General features: G+C 44.1%; 1 protein-coding gene across 2 annotated transcripts in view; it reads left to right on the plus strand.

Moving 5' to 3' along the window:
• pard3bb (par-3 family cell polarity regulator beta b) overlaps positions 1-16,917 on the plus strand; it is a 520,416-nt gene that overhangs the window by 175,137 nt on the left and 328,362 nt on the right. For both annotated transcript variants that reach the window (XM_056289172.1, XM_056289173.1), the window contains exon 5: positions 175-248. In XM_056289172.1, the coding sequence (XP_056145147.1) occupies positions 175-248 (74 nt within the window). The remainder of the gene's footprint in view (positions 1-174; positions 249-16,917) is intronic.

Below are 16,917 nucleotides of genomic sequence, written 5' to 3' on the forward strand. Positions count from 1 at the left end.
ATATTGTCCATTCAGTACTCCCCACCCTGTTGATGATCCGATTCAATTTGTTTGTTTTGTTCAATCCCTTATGTTACACGTTCCACTCTCATTTCCTTCCTTTCCTCCAGTCCTTACTGAAATGGTATTGTGTGTGTGTGTGTGTGTGTGTGTGTGTGTGTGTTTTCTTTACAGGGATCTAGAGAACCTTCAGTGGAGAGGACTGGAGAGATAGACAGACCCCTCGGCAAACACACTTTCAATAGCAGGTCAGACACATACTGTATGTGTGGGCAGAGATTGTTGGTATTGATACAGTGTGTGTGTGTGTGTGTGTGTGTGTGTGTGTGTGTGTGTGTGTGTGTGTGTGTGTGTGTGTGTGTGTGTGTGTGTGTGTGTGTGTTTCGGGAAGTACTGTATGAGTATTTGACTAATTGTTGGCATTATCAAGGCCATTGTCTTGTAGGTTCATTGTACTGATGGATGACTTTAATTAATTTCAGAAGGGACTTTGACGGGAGGGTCGACCAACTAAATAACTGTCTGTGCCTGCCTATCTGTTCCTCTCACTGCAGTGATTTGAGAGATTGTGTGTGTGTGTGTGTGTGTGTGTGTGTGTGTGTGTGTGTGTGTGTGTGTGTGTGTGTGTGTGTGTATGTGTATGTGTGTGTGTGTGTGTGTTTGTGTGAGCTCAGTACGCAGGGCTCTGTTCTATAATGTCTTAATGTTTACTTGTGTGTTAGTTCGTGTGCATCATAATTTGCCTTCATTAAGCCTTCATTAAAGCACTGGTAATCCAGATCAAGGCCCTCGCAGATGAAGTTAGTAAAAAAGACACTTACTCATTAGCTCACTACAAAAGACTGTCAAAACAGGGTTACCCCCCCCTCCCACACACACACACACATGCAGACAGACACAGTCACACAAAAAAGACTGTATGTAACCTGCAACAGAAACACTTATGCTGACATAAACCTTCACATACATTAATGGGAGATAGTTCATCAGGCACTCATAGAACTAACATGCTCTCTGTCTCTTTCAGCATATTTGTGGGTGTGGGTGGGTGTGTGTGTGTGTGTGTGTGTGTGTGTATGTTTGCACGTTTGTCAGTGTGTAAGAGTGTGAAAGCATCTGTATGTGAGACAGTCCATATGTGTACTAATTAATAAGCAAATATTTAAACTGTGATCAGGTTTCTTCATTGTCCATGGAGTAAGCAATCTATCAGCACCAACATAAAGGGGAAGATAGGTGGGGCGTCCGGGTAGTGTAGTGGTCTATTCCGTTGCCTACTAATGCAGGGATCGGCGGTTCGAATCCTCGTGTTACCTCCGGCTTGGTTGGGTGCCCCTACAGACACAATTGGCTGTGTCTGCGAGTGGGAAGCCGGATGCAGGTATGTGTCCTGGTCGCTGCACTAACGCCTCCTCTGGTCGGTCGGGGTGCCTGTTCCGGGGGGAGGGGGAACTGAGGGGAATAGTGTGATCCTCCCATGCGCTACGTCCCTCTGGCGAAACTTCTCACTGTCAGGTGAAAAGAAGCAGCAGGCGACTCCACATGTATCAGAGGAGGCATGTGGTAGTCTGTAGCCCTCCCCGGATCGGCAGAGGGGGTGGAGCAGCGACCAGGATGGCTCAGAAGTGTGCAGACGACGAGCTGTACAAATACATTATAAATAATTCAGATTCCAGAGAAAAGAGAGTCATTTCCTTATGGCCACTTTACTAAACGGTTAAAGTTAAAGGTGTAACACCAACTGTAAGGATCAAAAATTTACCGTTCTATAACACATTGTTGATTCTGAAAAATCAGCCCATATATTTCCATTTATTTTTACACAGTTGTGTTCATGCGCTATATTTGTAGCTGACACATCCTTTATTAGGTTCTGACTTTAAAATGATCAGAAACCAAGACATTGATTGATAAGTACTGCTGTCACATTATATTCGAATATCGAATTTAGTTTCGAATTTGCATAAAAACACGAGATTCGAACGTAAATGGGGAAATTCGAATTGAATAAATAAATAAATAAATACATTGATTGTACTTTAAAATTATTAATTAATCAATGTCAAAAATGCCGAAAGTAGGCTACGGCAAGAATTCCAGCTCTAATTACCCATAAGTCCATTACCCATAAGTCTATGGAGCGGAAACGTAGGCCTAGGCTGCAGCCAGAAACGAGAAAATGGAGGAATTTGGTGCTGCCGACAACGAGCCCGATGATCAGCATACCAGAAAGATCGTCACTCCAGAGAATCTTAGGAGTGCGATTTGGAAACACTTTGGTTTTTGGACTGTAAATGGAAAGACTGAAAACAAGGACAAGGTAATATGCAAACTATGTGAGCGTGAACTAGCATACCATAGTTCCACGACCAACCTACATGCAGTTCCATCATCCGGCCGAATACAAAGAACTGCAGGACCCTGCTGGTGCGTCTGCTCTGCTAAACAACCCAGGCTGACAACGTTTTTCTCACCTTCGGCTGCTCTGTCCTCTACACGAAAAGAGGCGATCACTTCACAACTCACCAAATTCATATGTAAAGACATGCGGCCAATACGCATCGCGGAAGGTGGAGGCTTTAAAGATTTTCTCCGTGAAATTGAGCCACGTTACACTATCCCAGCAGAACCACAATAACTAAAAACATTGTGAAACTCTACGATACTACTCGTGAAAATGTACGCCAGATACTAAGCGATAAGGAAATTGCACTCACTACAGATGGGTGGACGTCTGTAGCCACAGACTCTTATGTTACAGTTACAGCACACGTAATGTGGGAGGCATGGGAAGTGAACCACTTTGTCCTACAAACAAAAGACTTGAGAAGTAGCCACACTGCAGAAAACGTCGCGGAGTGCATTTCTGGCACACTGAGAGATTTTCACATTCCCCGTGAATCGGTGATCGCAGTCACAACAGACAATGCACATAACTATGTGAATGCTGTGGAGAGGTACCTTGATACCGTTAACATACCTTGCATGGCACATACAATCAATCTAGCTGTACGTAAAGGGCTAGACGTCAGAGCCATAGACACGACACTTAGCAGGCTAAAGAAAGCAGCCGCACATTTCGGCAGGTCACCTACCGACAGCTACCTATTGGAGGATAAACAGCCTTTGCTGGGCTTGAAAACTGATAAATTAATTAACGATTGCATCACGCGATGGAATAGTACATATGAAATGATCTGCAGGGCATCGGAACAACAGGCAGCTGTTGCAGCTGTAATATTTGAGAAAAAATGGTCAAATCTCGAACTAACCACAACTGAATGGTCCATGGTCGAACAGATGCGTGAAATACTTAGACCGTTCAAGATTGCGACTGAGGCTTTGTCAACTAACAAATATCCCACAGCTTCTGCTGTATTGCCTTTACAGCATGTACTACTACTGTGTCAATTTGGCTCACCCATTCCTAATGCAATGCCCAGCTTGAGGGAAATGACCGCAAAGATCGACACAGATTTGAGGAAGCGTTATGACAAAAATAACGAAGCAACATTCATGTTATTGAATAAAGCAGCATACCTGGATCCCCGCTTTCATAGTTTAATGCATTTATCAGAGGAACAGAAGGACCAAGTGCACCTAAACATTAAAGAAGAAATGGCCGTGAGATTTGAAAGTGGGACAGATGAGCATTCGTTAAGCTCAGACACTCATGCACGAAAAACCTTCCTGACGGCAACAGGCGATCTGTTTGGAGAAACATACAAGGGAAGGGGCGAGACGAGAGACGACCGAGAAAATGTACTGCACCAAGAGATGTGGTCCTGCCGAAGAGAGACAACGATGCCAGCAGACAGCAATCCTCTTCTATGGTGGAAGACGCTGGGTAGCGCAAAATATCCCCACCTGGCGCAGCTTGCAAGAAAGTAGCTGAGTGTTCCCGGGACATCAGTGCGCTCTGAGCGAGTCTTTTCCACAGCTGGGAATATTGTTAACAAGAAGCGCTCCGCTCTAGCTGAGTGTTCCCGGGACATCAGTGCGTTCTGAGCGAGTCTTTTCCACAGCTGGGAATACTGTTAACAAAAAGCGCTCCGCTCTTGACACTGAACACGTTAACCAGTTGATATTCCTGGCGAATAATTTGTAGCCTCCCAGTCCAGTTAGGCCTATGTGTAGGCTATGTATAATCGCATTTACAAAGGCCACATAACCCACTATTTTTTATTTTATTATTACTATTATTATTTACTTTAGTTATTTAGTTTGGTGGGCTTGCCTAGGCTACTTATAGGCCACGTTCTGTCAGTAGCCTACGTTACATTGCCATGGCAGCGCTGAATGCAGCCCAATTGCCGTGAGGATTATTGACATTAATATTACTTGTTTGAGAAGCATACTCTGTGGTAATTGTTTTTGAAATATGGCAACATTTGACTTCATAATTTGCATTAAACTTCACTAATTATTTCGACCGAAATATGTTGTGTCTGCTTGTCCCCTCTTGTGGATACAAATGGTAAAACGCATGATCAAAATAATTACTGGTCAATAAATTACGGGTTATTTGTAGTCTTGCCATTTTAAAGACCGTTTTTTACGTGGAAATTCGAATCCAAATTCGAATATGGGTACAATTCTGCCACGAATATCGAATATGTTTTTTTCTTAAAGTGACAGCCCTATTGATAAGTGATAAGTTAACACAAGCCTCAAACATATGATTACTGTTCATACAGTTGACCAAGCTTTTACATTATGACCTTTTAATAATCATAATAACAAAAGTAAAAAAGTCTGGTTGTTCAGGGTGTTGCTCAAGTGCACTTCAGCAGAGATGACACACATGGTTACCTCAACCCAAGGTCTCTGGTTGAGGGGTAGCCTTGGTACGCACAACTTCCACCATCGCTACCCCCTTTTGGCTAGACCAGAGGAGTCAGTAGGGTCATCCTCAAAGCTGGAAGAAGCGGAGAAAGATGACAAGGGGGTGAGTTCAGGGGAGAGAGAGAAAGAGAGAGGGATAAAGAATAATGTGTTACCTCTGTATTACACATTGTGACCGCCCATCATAGCAACCAGCTGTAACCATGTAGTCCTGAGATTACATCATTCACATATGCACTCGTACTCTGTCTAGCACACACACACTCATACACACCATCCACTACATATACACTAATGAGCCAAAACATTATGACCACTCACCTGTAAACCAGATAACATTGATCATCTCCAAACAAGAGCACATGTCCAGGTCTGGGTAGATTAGATGGTAAGCGAACAATCAGTTCTCGTAGTCAACATGGTGGATTCGGGAGAAATGGACAGGAGTAAAGACCTGAGTGACTTTGACGAGGGCCAAATTAATATGGCCAGATGACTGGGTCAGAGCATCTCTGAACAGCAAGGCTTGTGGGGTGCTCCTAGTCAGCAGTGGTGAGTATTTACCAACAGTGGTCCGAGGAGGGACAAACCAACCCAGTGACAGGGTGTTGGACGCCCAAGGCTCATCGACTCGCGAGGGCAGCGAAGGCTATCCCATCTGGTCTGAACTGACAGAAGGTCTACTGTGGCACAAGTCACAGAAAAATTAAATGATGTTACCGGAGGAATTTGTCACAACACACAGTGCATCACACTCTCCTGTGTATGGGGCCGGGTAGCTGCAGACTGATCAGAGTGCCCATGATGACCCCTGTCCACCGTCGAAAGCGCCTACAATGTAAATGCTAGCATCGGAACTGGACCTTGGAGCAGTGGAAGAAGTTAGCCTGGTTGGATAAGTCCCATTTTCTTTTAGATCACGTGGATGGCTGTGTACGTGTGTGTCGTTTACCTGGGAAGTGATGGCACCAGGATGCACTGTGGGAAAACAACTAGCTGGTGGAGGGAGTGTGATGCTCTGCATAATGTTCTGCTGGGAAACCCTGGATCTGAGCTTTCATGTGGACGTCAGTTTGACACCTGCCACCTACCTGAGCATCGTTGCAGACCAGGTACACCCCTTCATGGCAATGGCATTCCCTGATGTCAGTGGCCGCTTACAGCGGGATAATGCACCCTGCCACACTACACATATTGTTCGGGAAATTCTCCAGATCTTAGTATGACTGAGCATCTGTGGGATGTGCTGGATTGACAAGTTCAATCCACGGCGGCTCCACCTCACAACTTGCCAGACTTGACGCATCTGCTGCTAATGTTTTGGAGCCAGATACCACAGGACACCTTCAGGGATCTTGTAGAGTCCATACCTCAGCGAGTCTGCACTGTTTTGTTACAATTTCATTTAGCACTTTTGGTCACACACGGAGGACCAACAGCATATTAGGCAGTTGGTCATAATGTTTTGGCTCGTCTTTATAAACATGTAAGCATGACTGCATCATCATATGTACCCCTTCATGCTACGCACACAAACTCATACACACATACACAGCATCCACCCTCACTGACCAAAGCTCTTTCCTGTTTTTCTGCACAAATATTCTTCAGTTGCTGTATTCACTCACGTAATCACAGACACACACACATATGCACCATCTCAGCTGTGAGTAATGCAAAAGTGATGTAATGGTGTTTGTGGTCGGTGGGTAAACGATCCTTGAAATTGCAAAAAAAAGTCTAAAATGAGAATGTGTGCAAAGCTATAAATACTGGAAGAGTAAGTCATAAGTTAAATGTGTGTGTGGGGGGGAGTGGGGTAGGGTGGGAGGACTGCACTTTATATTCACATACATACATTACCCTCATCTGTGTGTGTGCATTAGGGCCATTTTTATGTGTGTGAGAAAGAGAGCGTACACCTATGAAAACAGTAATGGTGCGTCATAATTTAACCACATAATGCTCTCACCAGAAAACTCATTACCTTTGAATCAAAATGTCATTTTTACCCGTGGAAACAGATTTACTGCAAATTACTTTACTGAAATGGCTTCACAAGCATATTATATTTCTGGGAGAAATAAGGTGCGTTATTACAGATGTGGTTCTTTGGAAACCAGGAGGGAGAGCTAAGATGAGCAGGGTTTGAAGGAAATTTTCAGCATTCAAGTTTTAAAAAAAAAAAAAAAATTTAGGGTGTGTTTGCCTGTGCGTGGATTCACAGTGTGGCGAAGTGGGTGTAGTCATAACTGTCTGAGATAGCCTAATTGGTTCAATGATGGTTAGAAGTGTGGGCAGACTCATGGACACAATAGGGAGAGAGTTGCAGCTACTCTTTCGCATCCAAAGACTGTCTGCAGAATGTGTTTTCTTCCTTGTTTTTAGTCTTCTTTTTTATTTAATAAATGGCTTTTAAGCTATGTAACAACATCTTAGTCCACATCTTTGTACTGCGGCAGAACTTTGCACAAACGTGCTCATTGATCATCAGCAGGAACCCTTCTTTTTGGCCACCCTTATTGGTGTGTGGAATACATAAATATATGTCTGTTTATGCATGTTTTATACAATTTATGGCCAAAGGTATGTGGACACTCCAACATCGCACCAATATGTGCTTTAGGAACATCTCACTCCAAAACCAGGGACATTCAGTGATGTAAATAGGTACGCGTCCTTTGTCTCTGATGCATTAAAATCCAAAATATTACAGTAAAAGCATTATCGACACCTCCAGGGGACGCACCCTACTTTTTCCTTGATAATGCTACATTGTGAACAACAAATCCGTGTTGAAATCAGAAAGAAATGAAAAAAACCTCCCCAGTGGTAACCATTTTCTGTCTTTAACTTGTGCAGACAAGATCCCATATTCAATCATCACAACATGCTATTTGAGTTGCAACAAGCTCGCCACACAGATTTAATTTAAAATATCTAGGCTACAAACTTGGTATTGATAAATAAACTTGCGTTGCCACTGTCACTCATGTCGATGATGACCAATGATGCTTTACCATCCAGGAGATGCGCTGTTTTGAAACCATAGACCAAACATACCTTCGTGTTAAAAAACCCAATTTTTTTCATCGACTGCCATTTTCTTACCATCCACGCATATACAGTGCATCCGGAAATTATTCACACCCCTTCACTTTCCCCACATTTTGTTATGTTACAGCCTTATTCCAAAATTGATTAAATTCATTTTTTTATCATCAATCTACAAACAATACCCCATAATGACAAAGTGAAAAAGGTTTTGTAGAATTTTTTGCAAATTTATTAAAAATAAAAAACTGAAATATTGCATGTACATAAGTATTCACAATCTTTGCTATGATACTCAAAATTGAGCTCAGGTTCATCCTGTTTCCACTGATCATCCTTGAGATGTTTCTACATCTTGATTGGAGTCCACCTGTAGTAAATTCAATTGATCGGACATGATTCGGCAAGGCACACACCTGTCTATATAAGGTCCCACTGTTGACAGTGCATGTCAGAGCAGAAACCAAGCCATGAAGTCAAAGGAATTGTCTGTGGATCTCCGAGACAGGATTGTATCGAGGCACAAAATTTCTACAGCTTTGAAGGTCCCGAAGAGCACAGTGGTCTCCATCAATCGTAAATGGAAGAAGTGTGGATCCACCAGGACTCTTCCTAGAGCTGGCTTCCCAGCCAAACTGAGCAATCGGGGGAGAAGGGCCTTGGTCAGGGAGGTGACCAAGAACCCGATGGTCACTCTGACAGAGCTCCAGCATTCCTCTGTGGAGATGGGAGAACCTTCTAGAAGGACAACCATCTCTGCAGCGCTCCACCAATCAGGCCTTTATGGTAGAGTGGCCAGACGGAAGCCTCTGATCAGTAAAAGGCACATGACAGCCCGCTTGGAGTTTGCCAGAAAGCACCTAAAGGACTCTCGGACCATGAGAAACAAGATTCTCTGGTCTGATGAAACCAAGATTGAACTATTTGGCCTGAATCCCAAATGTCACGTCTGGAGGAAACCAGGCACCTCTCATCACCTTGCTAATACCATCCCTACAGTGAAGCATGGTGGTGGCAGCATCATGCTGTGGGGATGTTTTTCAGCGGCAGGAACTGGGAGACTAGTCAGGATCGAGGGAAAGATGAATGGAGCAAAGTACAGAGAGATCCTTGATGTAAACCTGCTCCAGAGCGCTCAGGACCTCAGACTGGGGTGAAGGTTTACCTTTCAACACGACAATAACCCTAAGCACACAGCCAAGACAATGAAGGAGTGGCTTCGGGACAAGTCTGTGAATGTCCTTGAGTGGCCCAGCCAGAGCCCAGACTTGAACCCCATTGAACATCTCTGGAAAGACCTGAAAATAGCTATGCAGCTACGCTCCCCATCTAACCTTACAGAGCTCGAGAGGATCTACAGAGAAGAATGGGAGAAATACCCCAAATATAGGTGTGCCAAGCTTGTAGCTTCGTACCCAAGAAGACTTGAGGCTGTAATCACTGCCAAAGGTGCCTCAACCAAGTACTGAGTAAAAGGTGTGAATACTTATGTACATGCATTGTTTCAGTTTTTTATTTTTAATAAATTTGCAAAAATGTCTACAAAACCTTTTTCATTTTGTCATTATGGGGTACTGTATGTAGATTGATGAGAAAAAAAGGAATTAAATCCATTTTGGAATAAGGCTGTAACATAACAAAATGTGGGGAAAGTGAAGGGGTGTGAATACTTTCAGCATGCACTGTATCTCATGCAAGACAAGATCCCATCTTGTGCAAGATTATTTCCCAAATCAGTGGAAAGAAACTGTTTAAAAATGACTAGATTAGACCAAGCTAGTCTGAGGCACGAACTGGCATGAACTGAGGGAGCCTCTTGGATGAGAGGCGAAACGTCTTCACGGATATACACCAAGTCCAGTTGCACTTGATTCAACTCCTTTGGACATACATAGTGAATGTGCCCTGTGCCACCCATCCCCTTGCCTTGTTCACATCTCAAGCAGCAGAGTCAGTAGCAGATCTCAAAGAGCATCAACAGATACTGACTGATCTGTTCTATTACTTCCGGGGTAGTCCCAGACAAGCAACCAGAATCGTCAGACTGTGCATAGGACCATTGACAGTCTGCTGACATCCCTCACTGATTTGTCCTAGGATGTCAGCAAAGACCCCAAGGCAAATGGCCTGAAGAAAAATATTGGCACAGACTAGTTCATCAGCAACCCCGCTTTGATGATGGATGCAATGGCCCCTGTTACGATCTTATCTGAGTTCCTGCAAACAGAAAGCATCGATGCAGCATTGATAAAAGTGAAGCTGGACCTGGCCATCCAAGATCCGGAAAATATCAAGGCAATGACATCACCCAAACTGACAGCATTGACCAGCGACATCCAGGGCAACATATACAAGGGGGAGCACCAAATCACTGGGGCCAAATGTAATCTGGAGTAGCTGTGCATCAAATTCATTGGCATCTTGATAAGTAACATGAACTCCAGGTTTCCGAAACATCTCTCTTGTGTGCGTTTGGTGTGATGAGTCTCCATCCGATCCTCTTTGTGAGTGAAGAAGAGCTGAAGGTCTGTGGGGAGGAGGAGCTGGAACTGTTTATTGCCCACTATGGGCATGCGCAAACCCGCCAATGGAAAGAGGACAGGGAGGACTACCAGAAGACTACCCAGCCCCTTATCAACCCTGCACAAACTTGACAGTAGTGGGCCCTGGTGAAGAAAATTGTCAAAGCACAGCACTACCCCAGAGACAGCATGTGGACACTTTGGGCATTGGTTACAAAGTGCCAACTGGAAGATTTCCCCAACCTCACCATTCTTGCTCAGTCGGCCACTACCCCGGCTGTGCATACAGCTGGCTGTGAACGAGGGTTTTCTTCTCAAAACCCCACCCAATTCTCACCTCTCACAGGAACAGGCTGTCACTGGAAAATCAAGAGCAGTTCCTCAAAGTTAACCTGGACTAGAAAAGGTCAATTTCCTTTTGGAAAGAATCAGAATCAGAATACTTTATTCATCCACAAGGGGAAATTGGGTACACTGAGACACTGGCCCACTGGAAAGATGTCAAAAAGAGGAAGCTTTACTCTATGAATTACAGGTAATCGTTGGTAATCAGGAATCAGAATACCCCCAGTGCACAGCAGTGCAATGTAAAGACAAAAACACATCCAAACACTACAAGAACATATGTATGTCAACTAACATATATCCAAACTAACACATACTATATTCAAACTAAAAAAAAAATCCAAAACACTGTCCAGGAGAATGAACGCCAGCCGTCTTCCCATGCAGATAAGTGCTACAGACTTGAATTACATTGAGCTTCTTATAAGGCACCACAGACACATTTGTGTAATTTTATTTTACCACCAGACTCTCAGAAGACAGCTTTTTACTACTGTCTTAGTCAAGTTTCATGTTTGTGATAAAAGTTTCACCTTGATTGACTCAATTTATTTTCTTATCACATTTGATTTACTTGATACTGGATAGATGATTTTGGTGACATTAGTTTGTTTGTTTGTATAGCTATGTTATATGGTTTGGAGACTGGCACTGACGAAAAGACAGGAGGCGGAGCTGGAGGTGGCAGAGTTGAAGATGCTAAGATTTTCACTGGGAGTAACGAAGAAGGACAGGATTAGGAACGATTATATTAGAGGGACCGCTCAGGTTGGACGGTTTGGAGACAAAGCAAGAGAGGCAAGATTGAGATGGCTTGGACAGGTGTGGAGGAGAGATGCTGAGTATATTGGGAGAAGGATGCTGAATATGGAGCTGCCAGGGAAGAGGAGAAGAGGAAGGCCAAAGAGGAGGTTTATGGATGTGGTGAGGGAAGACATGCAGGTGGCTGGTGTGACAGAGGAAGACGCAGAAGACAGGAAGAAATGGAAACGGATGATCCGCTGTGGCGACCCCTAACGGGAGCAGCCGAAAGTAGTAGTAGTAGTAGTAGTAGTTTGTTTGTTTTGGGAGTGACATGGTTCAGGAGGTAGAGCAGGTCATCTAGTAATCGAAAGGTCGGTGGTTCAATCCCCAGCTCCACCAGTAGAGTGTGTCATGATGAGACATTTGTGTACTGTTTTGTTCCCATGTTATACTCAACTCTCTTATTTGATAATTCCCTTTAGTGCTAATTACTATGGTGCTACAGACACCATTTTGTTTTTCATTTGAATAATATTTTGTTCACATGTGCTATACTCTTCTCTTATTTGATCATTATGTTGCTGCTATTTTGTTTATTTGAATTTTGTAGTATGTCATGTTGATTTGAGATTTTTTTTGTAAATAAAGTTTTCAGATTTGGGATTTTATTTGTTTAAATTTCAGATACATTTTCAACACATGCATGAATGTAACCATAATTATAACTATACATAACATCCAACATGAGTTTAACACTATAATTTTCTAAAAACAAAACTTATTGGGGACCCACTCAATTTCCCTGGGACCCACTCAAATGACCACCTGTGGGTCCTGGGGACTCACTACATTGAAAACCTATTTACATCACTGTGCATTAATTTGGAGCTGGTCCCACTTTTGCTGCTATAACAGCCTCCACTCTTCTGGGAAGGCTTTCCACTCGATTTTTGAATGTGGCTGCAGGAATTCGCCTCCATTCAGCCACGTGAGCATTTGTGAGATTGGGCACTGATGTTGGGGAGAAGGCCTGGCTCACAGTGGGTGTTCCAATTCAACTCAAAGATGTTGGGCGGGGTTGAGGTCAGGGCTCTGTGCAGGCTAGTCAGCTTCTCCCACACCAAACTCAGCAAACCATGTCTTTATGGACCTGTTCCATTGTCATGCTGAAACAGGAAAGGACCTTCCCCACACTATTGCCTCAAATTTGGACGCACTCAATTCTCCAGACTGTCATTCTATACTGTAGCATCAAGCTTTCCTTTTGCTGGAATGACGGGGTTGAGCCCAAACTGTGAAAAACAGCCCCAGACCGTTATTCCTCCTTCACCAAACTTTCCAGTTGGCACGTTGCTTCCAGAGGCAGTTCAGCTTTGTAGCTGAGCTGTTTTTGCTTCAAGACATTTCCTTTTCCACACTAACAGACTTACAGTTGACCAGGACAGATGTAGCAGGGCAGAAATTTGACCGACTTACTTGTTGGAAAGGTGGCATCCTATAACAGTGCCATGTTGAGCTGAGCTCTTCAGTGCGACCCATTCTACTGCCAATGTGTGTCTATGAAGACTTCATGGCTGTGTGCTGGATTTTATGCACCTGTTAGCAATGGGAGTGGCTGAAACAGATGAACCCACTAATTAGAAGGGGTGTCCACATACTTTTGACTATGTGTATTATTATGCGTTATGGCAGGATTTCCTTGTTTCTGTCTGGTTGGGAAAATGTATTGCTTTTTCTTTTTTCATTTACCGTGGTATCAGAATTTTAAAGCATCTCTTTTTTCCCCTTGCAGTCCCTCTCTTTCCTTCTCTTTTTATTAGGTTCATCGTTGTCCCTTTTCACCTCTCTGTCCCTCGCTCTCTCTCTCCCTCTAACTCTTTCTCTCTCCCCCTTTGGTTTCTCTCTTTCTCCCTGAGTCTCTCACTGTCCACCTCCCGTTGTTTCTCTTCCCCTCTGTCTTTATTTTCAGCTCCTCCTGCTCTCTGACTGTGGCTTGATCTAGTAGATGCTCGTACTGTATTCTGGCTGCATGGGGCTGAACTGTAATTTTCCCTGCTGTGATGAGCGCATTATAGTACTCCACAATAGGACCTCCTATCCATGGCTGTCACTCGTTGCCATATTAACACACACACACACACACACACACACACACACACACACACACACACACACACACACACACACACATCTATTACTGTCAGATATTACTAAGCAATGAATTTATTCAGCCAGCAGAAAACACCCCTGTCAAATGAGCTTTAAATTCTTGTTGTTTTTGCTGTTAGTGTGTGTGTGTGTGTGTGTGTGTGTGTGTGTGTGTGTGTGTGTGTGTGTGTGAGTGTGTGTGAGTGGGTGGGTGGGTGTGTGTGCATATATTCTTTGGCAGCAATGTGTGTGTCTCTATTTTGATTTGTTTGTTCTGCATTGTCTCACACCTCACACCTCCTCACACCTTCACACTTTGAAGACGAGCTTTGAAGCGAGTGAGAGAAGGGTAGGAGACGGGGAAATAGAGTGAGGGGAGGAGAGTGCTGTGGTAGTGCATCCACTTCCTGTCGCGCTCTCTCCTCTTATCCTCCATAGCGAGGATCAGTGAAGTGGCAGGTGGATAAAGAGAACACCTGCTCCCTTCGTCTCTCTGTCTCTCTCTCTCGCTCTCTCTCTCGCTCTTGCTCTCTGTCGCCTCGCTTGCTCTCTCTCTCTTGCCCTCTCTCGCTCTTGCTCTCTCTCTCTTGCTCTCCATCTTTCTCTCTCCTCTCTCTCACCCTGTCTCTGTCTCTCTCCATCTTTCTGTCTCCTCTCACTTTCATCCTGTCTCTCTCTCTCTAGCCCCCCCCCCCCCCACATCTCTATCCTCAACAGCTTCTATTGATGCAAAAAGATCTCAAGTGCTGGCGTGTATGTGAGAACATGGATGTGTTAAAAGAGAGAGAGAGAGAGAGAGAGAGAGAGAGAGAGAGAGAGAGAGAGAGAGAGAGAGAGAGAGAGAGAGAGAGAGAGAGAGAGAGAGAGTGTGTGTGTGTGTGTGTGTGTGTGTGTGTGTGTGTGTGTGTGTGTGTGTGTGTGTGTGTGTGTGTGTGATTGTGAGAAAGGGCATTTGGTGAGAAAGTGTGTGTCTCTGTGTGAAAGGAACAGTTTGTGTATTGGTGTGTGTTTTCCAGTGGTAGATGTGGAGATCAGAGGAAGAGAGTCAGAGAGTGATATTGTGGATGGAAGAAGGTGTGTGTGTGTGTGTGTGTGTGTGTGTGTGTGTGTGTGTGTGTGTGTGTGTGTGTGTGTGTGTGTGTGTGTGTGTGGCAGTACAAGAGAGAAAAAAGGGGAAGATTGTTTTTCCTCCCACGTTAGATCTATTCATTTGCCTTGTCTAATTAATTCGGACCCCAGTACTTTCTTCCTCTCCCTTTCCATCCTCCATTTACCATTCCCTTTTAGCCCCCTTTCTTTCCTTCACTTTCCCTTTTCCTCTCCCACACTTCCCCTTCTTCCTTCTCTCCACCTCCCTTTCTTCCAATCCCTTGTTCTTTGCTATTGTTTGGATTAACTTAAACTTGCTGAGTGGCATTGAGGCAGCATCTTCGTGTGTGTGTGTGTGTGTGTGTGTGTGTGTGTGTGTGTGTGTGTGTGTGTGTGTGTGTGTGTGTGTGTGTGTGTGTTTGTGTGTGTGTGTGTGTGTGTGTGTGTGTGTGTGTGTGTGTGTGTGTGTGTGTGTGTGTGTGTGTGTGTGTGTGTGTGTGATGTGATTTCCAGGCAGTTCTCCCCCTTCCTCTCTAGAGTTTATTATCAATGTCTGCGGTTCTATTGGGGGTGGGAGGAAAGAAAGTTTATGCAATCACACAGTAAAAAAAAACAAAAAAAAAACACACACACACCATATAGGATGCTGGGCGAAAGAGAGAGGGAGAAACAGAGAAGGTCAAGAAAGGATTAATGTCTGCATTCTGATAGATTAAATAACTAAACAAGGACTTTGATAAAACGTACTATGTATTCACACACACACACACACACAGAATGGCAATGGATTGGGCGTCCCGACACAGACACTTCACTAATCCAAACCAAAGAAGTAGAACAGGGAGAGGTAGTCAGGCAGATGACTAGAACAGGGAGAGGTAATCAGACAGACGACTAGAACAGGGAGAGGTAGTCAGACAGACGACTAGAGCGAGGAGGAGGCAGACAGAGAAGAGAGAGAGATGTGACCAATAGAGAATGGCAGAGATTGAGAGAGGGAAAAACACGCAGGCAGAATTAGGTTTAAACAACACACACACACACACACACACACACACACACATACACACAGCTGTCTGTAGTTTTGTTGGATTTGAATGGGAGAGCCAGCAGCCTTTTCTCCAAGGGTGTGCGTTGGCCGGCGTGGATTAAGTTTGGAACAAACGGTCTTTTCAGCACAGTGGAAGGTGACGCGTCACCACAGGACAGTAGCTTTCAAACAGTCCCTCTTGGACCGCATGTTTTCAAAACGCCAGCTCTTTTCTGGGGTGTGAGGAAGTGTGCCTGCCTTCCTCTGTGTCCATGTGTATACGTGCACGCCCGTGAGTGTCTTGAGTATTTGCACAACCCTTGGGACTTTTCTCTTCTCTCTCTCTCCCTCTCTCTCTCCCTCTCTCACTCTCTCTCTCTCGCTCTCTCTCTCTGTCCACCCTGCATGTGTGTTTTCCATGTACATATGTGTAACTTGTAGTTAACCAGGCAATAAGTACCCCTCTTGCATCCCTTACATGTCCCACTGTGTCTGCTTGCCTATGTGCATGTGTGTGTGTGTGTGTGTGTGTGTGTGTGTGTGTGTGTGTGTGTGTGTGTGTGTGTGTGTCTGTTTGCAAGAGATAGAGGGATGTGTAAATGATCAGATGATGCATATGCATGGCCTTGTTGGTATTGTGGTTGTGTGTATTTTCGGGCACAGTTGGGGGCTGTGCATTTGAGCAGCAAGAGAATCTGAATTACAGTCATGTGACATGAATTACGCTCATGTGACATGAAATAGTTTCCTTGTCGCTAATGATAATTTGGGTCAGTTAATGAATTTAGCTAAATCACCTTACCTTTTGTCATACCATCATTTTATATTACGGTGTATGCAAATTGGCAGGGTGGTTAATGGTTTGATAGCCGTGCTAATAAAGCAAATTTTACTTCAAGGGAAAGGGAAACAGAGAGACAGAGACAGACGGAGTTTGCCAGAAGGGACAAAAGGTTTTTGGGATTATACAGTGAAGATGGACAGTGCGTTTGCCTTGGGGCTTGAAAGTAGTCCTGTTGTTTTGGATTGCAGTTGGAGTCATAAAAAGACCCTACATTTATTTTATTATTATTATTATTTATATTATATGTATTGGTTTAATGGCAGGTTTTCTTCTCTGTCCTGTTGTCTAACATTAAA

Source organism: Lampris incognitus, chromosome 11, assembly GCF_029633865.1.
Source record: "Lampris incognitus isolate fLamInc1 chromosome 11, fLamInc1.hap2, whole genome shotgun sequence".
Lineage (NCBI taxonomy): Eukaryota > Metazoa > Chordata > Actinopteri > Lampriformes > Lampridae > Lampris > Lampris incognitus.